Raw genomic sequence first — 19,566 nt, forward strand, 5'->3', positions numbered from 1 at the left:
GATCTCTAGTTTGCTAACTTGCCTGGAACCAAGGTTTTAGGGTACAGTTGATGTTTTGTCGTGTTGGTGTGCTCTGCTGCTAGGACATACGTCTACTAAAGCTACCTAGAGTCCTTAAAAAACTCCTTTCTCCCATATGAACCTGCCCAGTCCTTAAAATCTGCTTCAGAGGCCATGCTCTGGCTGACCCTCACCCTCAGAGATTAGGAGGGTAGCACCTGGGGAGTGGGCCACTTCAGTTGTGATGTCTTGTCTCTGTAATACACTCCACAGTAGATTTGTGGGGCATCACGCTAATGTTCAGGTATCAGGTCAAGACCTTTATGTTCACCAACTTGTTTAATTTATGCTCTTTCTGTCCTACTGGTTTTATTGCTTGTTGCCCTTTGACTTTATTGCTGCTTGTATCTATTTTATTGCTGCCCATCTACTTCATTTGTGCTAGTTGGCATTAAAAATTGTATTGTTTTAATTCTGATTTAGCGTTCTAGTTTTGGCAGTGTTTGCCTGTTAGCTGTTTTGGAGACTTTTAATGGAAAAGCGATTTATAAGTGTTTGAGATAGACAAAGACAGAAAGGAGCCAGGGCAAAGTGAAGCTGAGTGGCAAGGGCTTTCTGGGATCCTGTGTCATAGCCAGGAAATGAGCCTGATCTTAGCCAGCATCTTAATTCCTGGTATTTCCTTCCTCTGTGTTTACTTATTGGCTGTCATGAATTAGATTAAATTGGGGATGTAGTATCTCTCTGCACAGTATTTGCACTACTTCCACCTTGTCATCAGGGACAGAATATTTCCTGCCCCATAAAATTTCCCCTCTCTGCCCTGTGAAGATATACTTCCCAGGCCCCTGCTTTATCCAGGACATTCTAGCACCCAGCTTGCACCTTGCTGTCAGATGCTGTTGAGACTAAGAGGTTGCTCTTTCACTCATCCATCGGTGAAAGTGACCATTGCCAGTGATATGATGGATGAAATAAATATAATACTTAAATATTTGAAATCCCAGTGGGCAAGACTGAATGTATGGAGAGTTGTTTTACACCATCCAAAGTGCATTCTGTACTTTAAGCTAGTGTTGAGCACTTAAGTTACGAGCTCCAACTCATAATAGATCTTTCAACACCTGGTCAAAGCAGCTGTTTACAGTATATTGAAAAGGTGCAATGAGTGCTGTGGAAAATCTGGAAATTCCAAAGGAAAGATGCGCCTCCCAAGAAAAGTCATGCGTGTATTTTGGTGGGCTCTGAAGCATTTGGTATTATGGGTTAATCAGCTTTTGTACTGAAGAAGATGCAGATAGGCAAAAGTGTGTTCCCGGCTAGGGATGAGCGTAGTAGAGGATGGTACACGGTGGAATAAGCCAATTTGAAGACTTCTGCTTTTAAATTTGTCTGTTTCAGAGCAGTATTCCCAAGCATGATTCTGTGCTGTGATTTGATGTGGGTGGGTTCCACAAAATGGGCACATCCTGTTTTCTCTCGTTTACACAGCCCTTGCATCTCATGATTATATACTGAAGATTGTTCCCACTGTGTATGAAGACATGAGTGGCAAACAACGGTACTCATACCAATATACCGTAGCCAATAAGGTAAGGATACTACATCCTATTCTAGGAAGGCTTGATATGATTTGAGACCCTACTGGGCAAGCCTTCCATTGCAAGTCCTGTTTCCATTGCTGCTCTTTCATTGTGCTTGCTGTGTTTGAAGTGAGTGCAATAGCAGCCCCTGCTGGAGACATAGGGAAATGAAAATAAAAAGGGAGGCACTGCTGCTACTGACTAGGGATGCTTGAAGAATTTGATCTTTGCATGTTCCTGTACACACTGACCTGATCTGCAACTCCTGGACTAATATGCAGATTGAAACTTGGTTATTCACTGGCTTTCCCACTTCCCAAAAGTTGTGCTGCAATTCTCGACTCAAAAAACACACACACCAAGAGACAAACATAGGAAGTATTTTAGACATGTATTTTGAGAAAGAATACATTTAAATGCAAATGTTCATGCATTTCGTGTGTGTGTGCATGTGTGTGTGTGCGTGCGTGCACAGATTAAAGCAGAAATGGGTCTGGAATGAAATGGTTTTATGTGTGAACACATGTGAAAATGACACAGATTGATTCACCCATTCCTACTTACTTTGCTAGCAGCAATCATATAGAACAAAACATGCTCCCATGACTTGCCCCTTGGCTCATGTCTTCCCAGACAGAAAGACAATGTCATGATGAGCTTCTGGAGCAGAGTGGTATGATAATGTAAACAATACATTTCTGGTATGGGCATTCTTCAGTTCTCTCCAGTACATATCCACATGTGGTGGTTGTAAATGGTTCAATATGTGTTCAGAATGCTGGATTGCTCAGAAGTTTCCATACTATATATATATATATATATATAAAGGGGTAGGATCCAATGGTGCCCTTGCGCAGGTGGCCAGGGCTACTGGTGCATGCGCAGCTGGCTCCACTGGCCCTGGTGCATGCACAGCCCCTACCACTAGTTTCTGGAAGGAGTGCAACCATCCCATTCAGAAACAACTGTTTCTGCTTGTTTGGGGGCTTGCCCCCAGAAGCACTATGTCGTGGCCGCAAGTGGTAGGGGCCATGCACACGCCAGGGCCAGTGGAGCCAGCCATGCACACACACTATGACCGGCAGACCTGGCTACCTGTGCAAGGGCACTCTTGGATCCTGCCCATGGTCTCCAAATGCGGCCTGGCCCTTAATCTGAACATTCATTCATTCATTTATGATGATGTATATTCAACCTTTCAGGATAAAAATCCTTCCAAGGTGGCTTACGAGTAAGATAACCATTAATAAAAGCCACTATAAACAATATTAAAAATTGCATCTCATAAGGATCCATCCCACAAGGCAGTGGATGGTAGAAAATCCTGTGGGGGAAGAGAGGGACAGTTCAGCTGCAGCAGGGGCCTGAGGTGATCTTCTCCTGCCCACCTCCCTCTCTTCTGATTCACTCATGTGATCAGGGTGCAGGTGAATATCTATATGGGATGGCTGGTAAAAATAATCTCATGGAAGAACAAAGTCATTGCTTGAATATACCCTAACTAGAGTGGAACATTTTTTAAGGGAGAAAAGAATTAAACTCTTTCCAATCTCAAGAACACTTTCACATCAGCCAAGTGTTGTTGTTGTTGTTTGGAGGGGGGCAGGCATGATCTCTTCCAATAAATGTTGTGAGTAGCTTGTGCCATCTCCATCTGATACATTCCCTTTTCCACTGAATGCTTTGCTTCTGGTGTAAGGTGGCCATTATGAATAGTCAACTGGACAGACATTTAAAAACATGCCTTGACATGGCTATTGTCCCACCGCTAATTCATTATGAGCCTATATAAGCAGCTTAGACACTGAGCTGTAAACCAGGAAGCCCAGTTCAAATCTCACTTCTGCCCAGAACTTCTTGGTGGTCTCAGATAAGCCATTAATTCTTATACCACCGCCCCAATACCATCTCCAAATGGAGCTAATAATACCTACCTTACATGATTGCTGTAAGACTGCTGATATACTGCATGTGAAGTGCTTTGAACATTATAAACTACTACATAGACTTTAGTTGGTTGTGGTGATGGTTGTTACTCCTCCAACTTTATTGGCATTTGTCTCTTTGCCTGCGTGCGTGCGCGTGTGCGTGGCCGGCCTCATCCGTTCACCTTGTACAACCCCCTAGGTAAGCCATTCTCAAAGAGAAGTTACACCATTTTAAAACTTGCAAAGAGCATCAATGTTGGTGTAATCTGTAGGGGATATACAGCTGTTTGTGTGCTTATTTGGTGTTGTATAAACAAGTGCAGGCAAGGGGAATGCGTGTATGAAGAAAGCAGTGACATGAAGATGGAAAAGGCAGCAAGTTAAGCACTGTGACCTCCTGTCTGTACTTAGGATGCTGAAGTAATGGGCTTTCTCTGGCTAACACTCTGCTAAAAATCCACCATATAATTTGGACACACTGAGAGCTGAGCCTCCACTCTTCGTGCTTCCATTGCAGGTGTATAAATGGGACATTTAGCCAAGCCAAGACTCAAATATTGCAGAAAGGAAAAAATAAGGTTGGGGTTTCAAAGACTTTTTTATAACCAGAAGGTCTGTTTTGTGTGATCCTACTGTCTCTCTTATTTAATTCGTAATCTGCTTCAACCTTAGTACCTCACGATAAAAGGAAAATTGGCATCACTGGAATAATTTGGTGCCGATTTCTTAGCACCATGACTGTGCCCTGTTTCCCTGTTCTTCTTCCATTCAGCATTTCTGAAGATCTCTTTAATATGCACTCCAAAATGCTGAGCTCTGAAATTACTCCAGTCCTGGACAGGGCTGCCATATCTAGCCACGGGAACTTAAAGAAGAAAGGAACACCAGTTGTACTTTGGGATTCTTCTCACAGGGCTGCATGACCTCTTTGATATATCTGTTCTCTCTGCCAAGTCCAGAGTGATGTGTTATGCTATTTTGATGGATGGGAGTTGCTAATGTTTCAACATCAATAATTAAGTCATTGGGTTGGATCCAGACTTAATCATACTTTGATCAGACCCATTCAAATAAATTAATGGCTAACTTAAGTCTCAGTGGGTCCATTCTGATTAAGTCTGGATCCAAATCATTGTCTTGAAGAGCAAAAAGTAGCTGAGGGGGAAAGCATCTGAATGGAGTGTCGTAAGATGTCTGTGGTCCACAGTTTGTGCCTTTAATTCCTTGCCCTGCTTCCCTTTTCAGGAGTACGTAGCATACAGCCATACAGGGCGCATCATTCCAGCCATCTGGTTTCGCTATGACCTGAGTCCCATCACAGTGAAATACACAGAAAGGCGACAGCCCCTGTATAGATTTATCACAACGGTAAGTTTCCGTCTTCCTCTCTTCTCAACTTTTATGTTGCTCCCATATTTTCCTTATGTGTACGTGGAAGTCATGTGCTAGAGAGCTAAGTCAGAAAAGAACCATAATGCTGAATAAATAATTTCAAACAAAATCTGAATCTACATTTATATATCATCTCAACCTATGCCAAGTTAATCCTCCCCCAAATCACTCCTCAAACCTGCTTGGCTTGAAGTACAAGCTAACGACACCATGTGAGCTTCTGTGCTGTTTTTGGCTCCAGCCTCCTGTCACCCTCTGTAAAAAGAAGCAGGAAGGAGCTGTTGGCAGGTCAGTTAGCAGTGCCATCTGAAAAGAGGAAAAGCCCTGCTGGATCAGACTTGAAGGCCTATCTAGTCCAGCATTCTGTTCCCACAGTAGCCATTGGAAGCCCACAAGCAGGACATGAGTGGAACAGCACACACACACTCCTGCATGTGTTCCCCAGAAACTGGTATATAGGGTTCTGCTGTCTCCGGTACAAGAGGCAATATATAGTAGCTATTGATTTATCCACCATGAATTTGTCTAATCCCCTTTTAAAGCCATCCAAGCTAGTGACCATCACTACACTGGCTAGTCTAGAGCTCCTTACCTCTGTCTCACCTCTGAGCTGCCTTGCTTGGCCATCTCTTTCCTTTTGCTTGCTCTGCCCTGACCCTCTTTGAGTCTGCATCTTCTCTGAATTATACGTGGTCCATTTTCCTGTTGCCTGCCTGTTTTACCCTTAGCTTTCTTGATCAGTCTGATTCTACATCTTCAGCTCCCTGATCCAGTCATGCTGCCCCACTCCTGGCTTGCTCTCTGACATCAGCAGAGCAAGCAGTTATAGCCCAATGGTGTCCCAACTTTGGAACCAAAGTTTTTCATCCAGGTGATGGACTCTAGTCTCCTGCACAATCTAAGCTCTAGTTATACCTGTCTTGTTTAGAGGTACCAATGCTTTTCTGTCTCTACTAGAAATCCCCCACCAAAAGGCACACATGCCTTGCATATACCGTCTTTGCAGCTCTACAACATTGAGACACTAGTCATCTTGCTAGCATTGAAACTAGAGTGGAGCAGACAGGGCTGCTATACAGTAGGATGTACCCGTCTCAAATCTTTCCAGTCCAGCTCAATGGCTCTCTAGCCTGTCATCATCCCTGCTGTCCCAGCTTTTGCTAACACCACCCGCTTGCCCTTCTGCATCATGGTTGCCCTGGAGACTGGCTAGTCGTCACTGCTGTGGAGAGGCTACAGCCTTCTGGCCCAGGGAGAGATTAGCCACTTGTGGCAGCTGGAGTTATTGTCAAGTGGGGCAGGCCCCAGAAGCACCCTGGATCTCGTTAAGCAGCAGATGCTTAGTTAAAAGCTACAAAGGAGGCCCATGGAAGCAGCACCTGCTGTTCCTTTTGTTGAGCAGCTTGTTTACCAGGCTGCACCCATGCAACTGTCACAGAAACAGTGGCATTTACTTAAGTGTGTTCTCATGAGCACAGCTGGAAAAGGCCATAACAGGCCGTGAGAGATTTTATCAGGGTTGGAAACGTAAAACTTATTATTACAGCAAAAGGAATGCAGTGTTTCAGTGTTGCACTCTGTAGGCACTTTAAGCATGGCTGTTAGGAGGAATAGTATTGATATGGGCACATGCCTGGTCACTTGGCTAGGGCTCTATGATACTTTGTGTCTATTTTGTAGTAGGAGTGACATAAATGGGTGGATTCGTCTATCTTGGATGCAATTTCTATTTTGGTTCTACAGTGCACCAAGGGTTTGCCTTGGCATGCGTAAGAGTTGTTGGTAAAATAGTGGAGGAAGGAATAGTATCGCTAAGAATGTGTATTGCTTTGTCCACATACCCAGTGGCTAAACAGAAGAGGAATGAGAGAATAATTACTAAGGAGGAGAGGCCCGTGGGGCCGGATGGGATGCCTCTGAGGGCCACATCTGGCTCACGGACTATAGCAGCCTTCCCCAACCTGGTGCAGCTCCCAGGAGCCCCAGCCAGCATGAGCAGTGATCAGGAATTCTGGGAGCTGTAGTCCAAAACATCTAGAGGGCACCAGGTTGGGGAAGGCTGAAGTATAGGTTCCCCATCCCTTGTCTAAAGAAAACAGAAGCCAGCAGACTGCGTGAGTCTGTCAGATAAATCTATGGTTGGGAGCACTTGAGACATGGAATGTTGGTGGGAGGAAGGGAACATGAAGGGCAGGGGGAGGGGGGGGGTTAGATTTGCTCATGCCCCAAATAGCATATAGTAAGTATCTGGGGGTAGGGGATTAGGGTTTGGAAAATGTGTGTCATGACTGAGGTTAAACTCCGCTCTTCGCAGTATGCAGGGATGATTCAGAGATGAAGGAAAGGTAAAAGGGTATCTGTTCCCTTTCCTGTTATCCCGACTCCCTCCCCCTGCTTTATAGCAATAAAATGCTCAGATTCAGGGTGGCAGGCAGCCCCAAATCCTATCCCTTGAGAAATATATAGCACAGCAGAATAAGGCCTTCGGCATGGGAGGGGGGAGAAAGTGCTTTTTTCCCCTCCTGAAATCCCTCCCCCTTCCTGGAGTGACTTGAACAGCACTACAAGCCTCCTGTTCCAGTTTGAGTGAAACCCTGGACAGGAGCACTCATCTTACAGGGTGGGGATACAGTGCAACATTTTGTTGCAGGTCTCACTGGTCACTGTCTAAAATATATGTGTAGTGATGCCATGTATTGACCGCTGTGCTTTTGAGTAGCAAGCCCTTAGCACCAACCAGTGAGAGATGGATCACTTGTATCTCCTCATTTTCTGGATCTGGCATAGTAACAGTTGTCTATATCAAGGGGACTTCTCTACAGAAGGGGAACACTTCTGCACAGAGAATCTCATTGCTAGCCTCTTGAGGAGAGTCTGTTTCCCATAAATACATACATACATACATCCCCTGCCCCCATTCTCTCACTGTATGCTCCTACCTTTATTTTGATCACGCCAAACTCAAAGGATTTAAGTGTGTGCAGAGGAGGCAGAGACTAAGCAGGTGCCAGGTACATGTGAGTCATAAGCGCTCAGTGGTGCAGAGCACTACAAATGAATATGCTTTTCTCTGTGTATTTTTCTTCTTGTATTTGCTGCTCTGAAGTCATATTTTCCTGCCCTCGATGCACAAAGTACACCCCCCCCCCCTTCTTGTGGTATAAAACACATGTCAGCTGATCTGTACGGCTTGAAATTGCCTAACTCATTCTGCTGTCATTTTCCCTAAAAGGTAACTTTGCATCACTCTTGGTAGAAGGGAGAATAGATGGATAGGGAGGAGTGACAGTGGAAGCCATACCCATTCTAAAAAGAATATTAATTGCACAGGAGTTGATTTGCTCCACTTTTTGTGGTTTTCATTCCCTAGAATGTCAGTTGTGCTTTGAAAAATGCATTTACCTAGATCAGCCTTCCCAACCTAGTACCCTCCAGATGTATTGGGCTACAACTCCCATCACCCCCAGCCAGCATGCCCCCCAGCCACCATTGGCCATGGCGGCTGGTAATGATGGGAAATAGAGTTTAACACATCTGGAGGATGGCAGGTTAGGGAAGGGTGACCTGTACTTTCTGTCACTGAAGCATCTTCCCATTTCACTGAGCTCATTGGACATAAATATTTGAGTTAAAAATACACATAGAAATGAGCAATTCCTCCCTCACTGCTGCTGCTGCTTCTTGCTATTAAAATCCTGTCTACTCATATTGCCCAGTTCCCTTCCCAACTTAGCCACTGCCATCTCTGTGTCACATGCTAATAGACATATTTGGTGAAAAGTGTATGTGTGCTCGGGTAGGTGGTGGGGGTTGGCTTTCCCTCTCTGGAAGATTTAAAGCTTATTTTTGAGCTGCTTTACAGCCCAAGTCTATAATATCTATTCAGAAGCAGGTCCCACTGGGTTGAGTAGGATTTCAGTGGCGAGAGTGTTGGACTGGGAGCTGGGAGATCCGGGTTCTAGTCCCCACTTGGCCATGGAAGCTCACTGGGTGACTTTGGGCCAGTCACACACTCTCAGCCCAACCTACCTCACAGGGTTGTTGTTGTGAGGATAAAATGGAGAGGAGGAGGATAATGTAAGCTGCCTTGGGTTCCTTGCAAGAGGAAAAAAGGCGGGATATAAATGCAATAAATAAACAAACAAACACAATATTCTCCATGTCTACTCAGAAGTAAGCCTCACTGAGCTCAAAGGGACTTGCTCCCAGGTAAGTGTGTATAGGATTGCAGCCTTAAAGGCTTAATTATTTCCAAAGTCTGTTTCTTTTACTTTTATCTCTAGGATAACCTTGTATTTTATCAGACTTTGAGAATTTCTTCAGGCTCTCCCCACTTTAATCAATATTTTTCTTCTCATCCATTTTGAACCTTATGATCAAATCTACTAATAGGCTTTAATATCTAGTGGCTGAAGTGTTTGGATTTGCCCAGGCACAGATAACATCATCAACTCCCTATATAGGAAATTAGAAAAAGCTCCCAACAACAATCTACTATGATGATGCCTGAGATAAGGATGGCATAATACTATGTATGCTAGAAACACTTTAAGAACATAAGAAGAGCCATGCTGGATCAGACCAAGGGTCCATCTAGTCCAGCATTCTGTTTACACGGTGGCCAGCCAGCTGCCCACTGGGAAGTCCACAAGCAGGACACAAGTGCAACAGCACCCTCCCACCCATATTTCCCAGCAACTTGTGTACATAAGCATACTGCCTCTGATACTGGAGGTAGTGTCAAGGATTCTAAGCCCTCCCTCTTAGCAATCCACAAGCTCTTTATTCAGTTAATAGCAATTCTTCACACCTAAAGTGATTACAAAGGCTGAGAGCTGCCCTCTGGGCCTAATTAATAAAATAGAACTTTTGTTAAGAGAACTACTAAAACAGGGAAGTTGCCTTTCAACTACTGAATGGATCTTTCACCATGCTCCACAAGCTTTGGGCTCCTCCCTTCAGGGAGGGTCCTCTTGACTCAACTTCTGATGGGCTGCCACTCTGGTGGAATGCCTCACACCTCCTCTCAGCTTTGCCCGCTTAACTAGGCAGCAGACTCTGGCATCTGTCAATGCCCATCCTTCCTCCCCCTCCGAAAGAGGCCAGGTTGCCATGGAGAGGGGGGAAGATGATCTCTGAGCCTAACCCTCCTAGTCGATAAGCCTCTGGTAAGGTTCTTCGCTGACTCCTAGAGAGTCTTGGGGAATATCCTCCCCTGCTCCCTGCCCTGGCTGAGCTTCTTCTAGCTCCAACTCCGACTCTGAATCTGAGTCAGAAACCAAATCAGGGAGCCTGGGCCCAATCCTGACAGGTAGCATATAGCCACTGATAACTTTCTCCTCCAGGAATTTGTCTAACCCCCTTTTAAATCCATCCAAATTGGTGGGCATCACCACATCTTGTGGTAGTAAACTCCATAGTTTAACTATCCACTGTATGAAGAAGTGCTCCCTAGTACCCCAGGTTCTAGTATTATGACAGAGGGAGAAAACTGTCTCCCTATCCACATTCTCCACACCATGCATAATTTTGTATACCTCTGTCATGTCTCCCCTTACTTGCCTTTTTTCCAAGTTAAACAATCCCAGATGTTGTAACCTTTCCTCATAGGGAAGTTGCACTAGCCTCTTGATCATTTTAGTTGCCCTTTTCTGTACCTTTTCCAGCTCTACAATATCTTTTTTTAGGTGCAGTGAGCAGAACAGTACACAATATTCTCAGTGTGGTCACACCATAGATTTGTATAAGGGCAACATGATATTGGCAGTTTTATTCTCAATTCCTTTCATAATTATGCCTAACATGAAGTATGCCTTTTTTACAGCAGCTGGGTTGACATTTTCTTCGAGCTGTAGCACATTGGGTTGACATTTGCATCACACCATCCACCACAACCCCAAGATCTCTTTCTTGGTCAGTCACTGCTAGCTCAGATCCCATCAGATTATACTTGAAATTGGGATTTTTTCCCCCAACGTGCATCACTTTACACTTTGTTACACTGAACCGCATTTGCCATTTAGAGAACTTTGATAACTGATTAACCAGGAAGTGTAAAAGGGATGTGGGTTCAGTGGGCAAAACAGCGAGAGAGTGGTTAAACTCTTGAGCTTGCAATGAAAAATGAGGCAAGGAGATGTAGACTGGCAATTGTTTTGCCCTCAGCTGCTCCATTAATCCTGAATCAAATTGGCTTAAATTGGGGTTGCTCTTGTGCTCTGTGCAACACAATAGTGTGGGTGTGCTTGCTTTTCACATTGCATTTCCCCAAAGTGAATTAGTAGAATTAATGAAACAGTACTATTTCATTTTGCTCTCTAATTGTAGAAATCTACCATTTCATATGCATTGAGTGACAATAGTATGCTAGGTCGCTGCACAGAATATGTAAGCAGCTTGACCCTTTCTCCACCTAAATAGCTTAGGATGCAGTCCTAAACAACAAAGAGTCTTATAGCACCTGAAATACCTTAACTGCTACAATGCAATCCTATGCACACTTCCATAGGAACTTCCTTTATCTTTATGGGACTGACTTCTGAGTAAACAAGCATAGGATTGAGCTGTTAAGCCTAGTTCATATAAACAGCAGAAGTGGTGATAAAACTGTTCCTGGATTGTGCCACTTCAGACTGCAGGTGCGGGGTGGCATGTCTGGATGTTTCCCAATTTGGCAAGGGCAATTCCTCTAGTTAGGTCTATCACCAGCTGTTCTAAGAGAATCATGTATGATACTAGATATTTGTCTCCTTCTGGTGAACCGAACAAGCATTCACCCAGTCTATATGAAGGTAACTGAAGTCACCATTATTATACTTTCTCCTTTGGGTACCTCCCTGATTACTTTCTCTAGCACAAGATGGAGTGCTGCACAGTTATGATGGCGTGAACATTGAAAGTGGTACCGTGTAGATGGCCCCAAAGAAATTGCAGAGAAGCTGAATAAATTATTTTCATTGGTCTTCACTGCAGAAGATATAGGACAGGTAGCTGTGCCTGAACTGATGTTTTCAGGACAGGAGTCTGAGGAACTGTGGCAAATAGTGGTGACAAAAAATGAAGTTCTCAACCTTATTGATAAACTGAAAGCAAATAAACCGCTGGGCCCAAATTGTATCCATTCTAGAGTTCTCAAAGAACTCAAATACAAAATTGCTGATCTTCTAACCAAAATATGCAGTATGTCCCTACAGCCTCTGTACCAGAGGATGGGAAGATGGCCAAAGTAATGCCAATTTTTAAAAAGGGATTCAGGGGGGATTCAGGAAATTACAGGCCAGTTAGTTTAATGTCTGTTCCGAGTAAGTTGGTTGAAAGCATAATTAAATATAAAATTAGTAAGCATATAGAAGGACAAGCCCTGCTGAAAAAGAATCAACATGGCTTCTGCAAAGGTAAGTCCTGTCTCACTAACCTTTTAGAGTTCTTTGAGAGTGTCAATAGACATGTAGACAGGAGTGATCCAGTAGCCATTGTTTACTTGGACTTCCAAAAGGCTTTTGACAAAGTCCCTCACCAAAGACTCCTGAGCAAATTTAGCAGTCATGGAATAACAGGAGAGGTCCTCTTATGGAGCAGTAACTGGATAAAGAACAGAAAGCGGAGAGTAGGAATAAATGGTCAATTCTCCCAATGAAGGGAAATAAATAGTGGGGTCCCACAGGGATCTGTATTGGGACCAAGGCTTTTTGACTTGTTCATAAATGATCCGGAATTAGGAGTGAGCAGTGAAGTGGCCAAATTTGCTGATGACACCAAATTACTTAGGGTGGTTAAAACAAAAGGGGATTGTGAGGCGCTCCAAAAGGATCTCTCCAAACTGGAAGAATGAGCATCCAGCTGGCAAATGCAGTTCAATGTAAGCAAGTGTAAAGTGATGCATATTGGGGCAAAAAATCCCAACTTCAGGTATAACCTGATGGGATCTGAGGTAGTGGTGATGGACCAAGAAAGAGATCTTGGAGTTGTGGTGGACAGTGAGAAAGGAGATCAAACAAGAGGATATCAGTTCTTCATCTAGAGAATAGGCCTTTTCTAAAGGATCATTGCCCTCTTCCTCATAATAATACCCTCCTCCCCTGAGATTCTCACTCTTCGTGACACAAGAGCTGCTCTCAGCCTTGGAGTGGGACACCACTATTACATCGCTGAAGATCTCATCTATATACCTCTCTGCCTCTCCCAGCATCTCCAGATCAGCTACCTTTATATCAAACCTGTTCCCCAAGAGCCAGGAACTTATTACATCAACCCCCCACAAACATACACAATGTCTACCCCCACTAGCAGATGGTACTACACATGACACTCTGTGCAATACACTGGATACCTCCCTGGTGACTTTCTACCTTCATAACTGATTGTTTTTCTTTATTCTATAGGATTTGTTTACTTGGAAAGCTAAGACGTTTGGGGATCAAAGGGGAGTTTACTGCCCTGGCCTCCTTGCTGTAACTATCTTGGCTGCTTCCTATTTTCCATGACACTTTGTCAGAGGTGTTGGGACAGTTGTTGCCTGGGGCACTCATAGTGAATGGCAAAAAGGAAAGGACAGGATGCAGTAGTGAAGGCACACTGGCAATTTATCTTATTATAGACCACTGATTTAATCCCAATGCTAGGTGCTATTCAAGTGCTGAGCATAGAGGTAATATGGTCTGTGCCCAGTGGGCTTCTAGTCTAAAGAAGACAAGAGGACAAAGGTAAAGGGTAGAAAAAGGAGCTTGATCAAGACATAGTGAGGACTGATTGCAGGCCCCCCTGCTACCTCATACACAACCCTTTCTTAAATACCAAAGCACAATATTTTTCTGCACTTTCTACTACTGGTTAACACACCCTAAACCAGGGATGGGCAACCTGTGACCCTCCAGATGTTTTGGCCTGCAGATCCCATCAGTCCTAGCCAGCATAGTCAAAGGTGAGGGGTAGTGGGAGTTGTAGACCAAAGCATCTGGAGGGCCACAGGTTGCCCACTCCTGGTTTAGGGTGTGTTAACTAGTAGCAGAAGGTGCAGAAAAATATTGTGCTTCAGTATTTAAGAAAGGCTTGTGTATGACCTAGCAGCTAGAGTTGTTGGATGTGAAGAAAGCAAGGTTCAAATTCACAGTCAGCTCACTGGGTGACCTTACCTTCAGCACTCCACCTAAAAACTGCTGAATGCAAACCAAGCAGACCCCTCTGCATGGCTGAGGAGGATTTTCTTGGTCATTCTTGGGGAAAAAAAAAACCCAAGCCATACTCATAATTTCTTTTTTCTTTGCACATCTCAGATTTGCGCCATCATCGGAGGAACATTCACTGTGGCTGGGATTCTTGACTCCTGCATTTTCACTGCCTCTGAAGCCTGGAAAAAGATCCAACTAGGGAAGATGCAATAGCAAAGCAACTTTTATCCGGGTCCTGCAGGAAAAAGCAAAGAACGAGAAGCCCACTGCTATCCATTGTTCTCCTTTGTATCAGTTTCAATTGGTATATGTCACTGGTTAACTCCTTAAAAACTTTTTAAAGGAGCAAAAATACCCCAAACAAATCCAAGTATCTGAAAGTTGGCAGCATTAACAAGGGGGTATTGTTCTCTATGTTCCACCCTCTGAAAATGATTTTTGAGGTTAGTTACCTTTATGTTTTAAAGTCAAATCCTACAGATCTGACTAGTATAATTATTTTTAAAACCTCACAGGTGCTGAAGTCAGGGCAAAAACTTAGTTATGACTAATTTTTCAAATCAAATTTTCTCTCAAAATTCTGTAATTGGACAATCATATTTTATGATAAAATTATGCATTAAAAAAGCCAAACTAGCCTGAATATTCAGAACAACAAAAACAATAGGTCAATTGATCTGCTGTGAAGTATTTGTTTTCATCATGAATAGGAACAAGTTAGGGGATATGGCGCCATTGTCTTTTTGATGGTGCCTGAAAAACTCCCCTTTGCAAGCATGCCCTCTCCCTGGGTGACATTATTAAATAGGATTAAATGCTATCAGTACCTGATTCTCTAGCACAATTATAATTAGGGAAGAGAACCATCTGTTTCTTTTACTCTCCTGGACTGTTACAGTATTTTCACTTCTTTCCAGCAACTGAATATCCAGTCTTAGTGTTTACAGTTGGCATAAAGTGACAGAAAAAGTAGAATAAGGGCACAGTCCTATGGGTTGCACCCTCACAAACCCGGAGGCTTCCATGTAAATACATGCTTGCCGGGCTGAGGTTGGCAGGGTGGGAGGAGTGGGAGAGGTGATCTTTGTCTCCCCGTTCTCTGATTGCTGGGTTTTTCGCTAAACAGGCTTTTTTACTCATCTACCAACAGCGCTTCAGACAAGGAGGGAAGGAGGCTGGAGGAAGCTCAGCATAGCTCATATCTTGGCCTCCCTATTCTCCTTCCCTCCCTGCCCACCAGAATGCCCCCTTTTCCCCTCTCCAAGGTCGATTTCCGACCTCGGAGGGCAGCCAGCGCGGTTCTTTCTGTGCCGACTGCAAGGGGGCTGGATCTCTGATTCCCCTTTCTGTGATCTGAACTCTGTCTCCAACCTTGGGGGCGGGGGGAATCCCCACTGTTCTATGGTCTCTCAAACAATGCCTAGGGGCCATAGGATTGCTCCCTTAATGAATTAAGAATATAATATGTTGGTTTTGTATATAGAGGGGAGTATCTGTCCGTTTCTGAGTTTTTGTTACTTTCTCCTGCCTTTTGAAACACATACTAGCCAGCTGCCCAGGTTAGAAATGTTGCGTTGAAGGAAAGGAAAACACAGGACAAAGCTCTCAGTATGAGAAGCCCAAATCATTGTGCAACTTTTTCAATGGTTTGCTTATCTTTAAAATAATGTTTGATAGTTAATATTTGCCAAACCGACAACCATAGTGGCGAGGGCATATTATTTACTGATTTATAGAAAATAGGTAGAGCACTGTGAAAAACAAGGCAGGGAAATACAGACGTTTTCTTGCTGATGTATTTCAGTCTTAAGTATAAAACAATAGTTTGTTCAAGCCCACAGTGAGTGGAGGGAAGGTAGAAATACTGCCTGGTGTAGTTTTTAACATGCTGTTGACATTGGTTCATAGGGAACTAGAGTAAGATCCACCAGTTAATTTTCATAGACATCAAATAGCTCTTCGATATATGAACCAAGTGATAATTATTGCATGCTTTGTACATTTTATATTACCTAGGATTGCACATCAGCTGTGTGTTCTCTAGGTTTTGCAGCAGTTCTTAAACACTAAGACTGGGTTCACACAACATGATAACCCTCACTCAGTGGTTGAGTATGGGTTGAGTGTGGGTTGTTGTTGAACTGTGAGTTATCGTGTTGTCTGAACCCAGCAGATTTTCCGCAGGGTGGGTCATTTTTCTTGGTTTGTTTTGGGGTTGTGAACTGTGGGTTGTCTGTGGTTAACAAGCCATAGTTTGTTAGCATGGCTGGGTTCAGACAACACGATAACCCATGGTTCAACAACAAGCAATAGTTCAATGATAACTCACACTCAACCACTGAGTGTGAGTTATTGTGTTGTGTCAACCCAATCGAAGTCCATATTTCAGTTGCAGAGGGGGGAAGCATTATTTTACTGTTGGAATAATGTGTGGTCCTTTAAGGTTTACCTTCGTAAAATTTGAAAGTGTCAAATCAATACACTCTGACTAAATGACTTTGGTCCCGAAGTATTTTACAGTACAATTCTATGCATGTTTATTTGGAAGTAATGCCATTGAGCTCAGCGTGGTTTACTCCTAGGTGAATAGGTATAGAATTGCAGTTTCAGTCTACCCAGTATATCTGTTGAAACTTTTCACTGTATTATGGTGTAGGGAAGATAGTCAAGTTTTCTCTTATTAAATTTCTGCTGATTGTCTCACCATCCTTTCTTTTCTGATTTTCCCCTAGTCTTTTTACAATGTAAAACATCTTCAGAATTTCCCCCTACTTTTAATATGAAATGATTTATTATCTTGGTGTAAAACTGGACCTTGTAATTTCCTGTATCTTGTTTAATATTTGAATGGATTTTATACATTTTTTTCATTCGCAAAAATCAAGTTGAAAATAATACATGTGTATTCATTTATGGTTGTCTGTACCTTTCTCACATGGAAATAAGGATGGGTCCTTCTGGTGTGGAAATTTGAGTTTTGTCTGCGGAAGTGTTATGACAATTTCACTCTCTTAGAGAACAATCCTATGTCCCCTAGACAGCATCTGGGGGACATAGGATTTTTTTGGTTTCCCAGCTCTAAGCTCGTAGACAGCACTACGAGCTTGTAGCCAGGAAACCGTGCTCCCCCTCTCCCCCTCGTAGCCAGGGTGGAGGGAACTGCAACAGCTGCCCCTCCTGTCTGTCCGTGCTCATAACACGGAGCATGGACAGGGCGAAAAGGGGACGTTCCTGGGGGTGGGGAGGGGAGGAGACCACAGAAGCTGTTTTAGACAGCTTCCTATGCTGTCTCCAGCCCCGTTCCCACGCCCTCCCCGAAGCCATGCTAAGACACCCAAAATCAGGCATCTAAGGAAAACTGCAGGGCAGCCAGAGCATGGAAAGAATCCTCTCCTCTATGCTTCAGCCACCCTGCATTGGATACATGGTCGCCTCCAACTTCAGAGGAAGTCAGAGGTGACCGTCTATCTCAATATGATTGCGCCCTTAGTTATCATTAAGAAAACAAAAACAATTTGAGGCTACATTCATATTTAAAGAAGATACGTGTTTACTAAGGTATTTGAACATTGTGAAGAGAGTACCCATTTTGAAAATTTTCTAAGTAGAGCCTATGGAGCCCTCAACTGAGTTTTGTTATTACTTTGTCTAGATTTCAGGTTGTTTTGTTTTTGGAATAATCCATTCATAACCTAGCCAAATAACTTGTCCATTGTAATAGCAATGACACTGTGTAGATTTCTAATTTCTCTGTGTGATGAATGAGCAACAGCTATTCCAAGAGTACCTCTGCAGTGTAGATGCTGGTAACGTATCCTGTTCATTAAGAACATATGAAGAGCGATGATGGACCAGACCAAGGGCCTCTCCAGTTTAGCATTCTGTACACACAGGGGCCTGTCAGATGCTGATGGGAAGCTCACAGCAGGACATGAATGCAGTAGCACCCTCCCGCTCATGTTCCCGAGCAACTGGTATTCAGAGCATACTGCCTCTGATACTAAAGGGAAAATGTAGCCATTGATAGCTGTATCCTCCATAAATTTGTCTAATCCCCTTTTAAAGGCATCTAAATTGGTGGTTATTACTACATCTTGCGGTAGCAAATTCCATAGTATGCTGTATGAAAAAGTACTTCCTTTTATCTGTCTTGAATCTCCTTCCATTGAGCTTCATTGGATGACCTCAGACTTTAGTATTTTCCTCTTTCTCCACACCATGCTATTATGTCCCCCCTTACTCACCATTTTTCTAAGTTAAACAGCCTCAAACATTGTAAGCTTTCCTCATAGGGGAGTTGTCTCAGTCCCTCGACCATATTGGTTGTCCTTTTCTGCACTTTTTCCAGCTCTACAATCTCCTTTTTGAGTTGTGGTGACCAGAACTTTATACGGCATTCCAAGTGTGGTTGCACCACAGATTAGCAGTTGTATTTTCTACTCCTTTCGTAACTATCTCCAGCATGGATTTTCCCTTTTTCACAGAAGCCACACACTGGGTTGACATTTTCATCGGGCTATCCACAACAACCCCAAGATCTCTTTCTTGGTCAGTCACTGATTTACTAATGACCCCATCAGTAAATATGTGAAGTTGAGATTTTTTGCCCCAGTGTGTATCACTTTACACTTGCTTACATTTAAACACATGCCATTTTGATGCCCATTCACCCAGTTTGGAGAGATCCTTTTGGAGCTCTTTGCAATCCCTTTTTGTTTTAACCACTCTTAATCATTTGGTTCCATCAGCAAACTTGACCACCTCACTGCTCACCCCTAACTCCAGATCATGTATAAACAAATTAAAAAGCACTGGTCCCAATACAGATTTCTGGTGGACCACACTGTTTATATCCCTCCACTGTGAGAATTGCCCATTTAATCCTACTCTCTTTCTGTTGTTTAACCAGTTACTGATGCATAAGAGGACCACTCTTCTTATCCCATGACTGCTAAGTTTGCTCAGGAGTCTTTGGTGAAGGACTTGGCAAAAAGCCTTTTTGAAGTCCAAGTAAACAATGTCTACCATATCACCCCAGTCCACATGTTAATTGACACTGTCAAAGAACTCTAAAAGGTTAGTGAGACAGGACTTACCTTTGCGGAAGCCATGTTAATTCTTTTTCAGCAGGGCTTATCCTTCTATATGCTTACTAATTTTATATTTAATGATGCCTTCAACCAACTTACTTGGAACAGACATTAAGCTAACTGGCCTGTAATTTCCTGGATCCCCCCTGAATCCCGTTTTAAAAAATTGGTGCTACTTTGGCTGCTCTCTAGACCTTTGCTACAGAGGCTGACCTCAGGGAGATGTTACATATTTTTGTTAGAAGATCAGCCATTTCACATTTGAGTTGTTTAAGAACTCTCAGATGGATACCATCTGGACCTGGTGATTTATTAGCTTTCAATTTGTCAGTAAAATCTAGAACTTCATCTCTTGTCACCACTATTTGCCTCAGTTCCTCAGACTTCCTTCATGAAAGTATCAATT

At 43.3% G+C, this 19,566-nt stretch overlaps 1 protein-coding gene across 2 annotated transcripts in view; it reads left to right on the forward strand.

Moving 5' to 3' along the window:
- ERGIC1 (endoplasmic reticulum-golgi intermediate compartment 1) overlaps nt 1-16,983 on the forward strand; it is a 122,604-nt gene extending 105,621 nt beyond the window's left edge. Inside the window, exons 8-11 of one of the 2 annotated variants that reach the window (XR_014788370.1) lie at nt 1,492-1,592; nt 4,757-4,879; nt 14,176-14,986; nt 16,347-16,982. Coding sequence is in view for 1 of the 2 variants with exons in the window: in XM_084838695.1 (XP_084694821.1) it covers nt 1,492-1,592; nt 4,757-4,879; nt 14,176-14,283 (332 nt within the window). In the remaining variant the exon portion in view is untranslated. Of the gene's footprint in view, nt 1-1,491; nt 1,593-4,756; nt 4,880-14,175 lie in introns of both variants that reach the window. The other variant, XM_084838695.1, reaches the window with a different exon arrangement.
- Nucleotides 16,984-19,566: the final 2,583 nt, after the last annotated feature.

Source organism: Heloderma suspectum, chromosome 2 (assembly GCF_057233095.1).
Source record: "Heloderma suspectum isolate Gila_16-S chromosome 2, 16-S_ref, whole genome shotgun sequence".
Taxonomy (NCBI): domain Eukaryota; kingdom Metazoa; phylum Chordata; class Lepidosauria; order Squamata; family Helodermatidae; genus Heloderma; species Heloderma suspectum.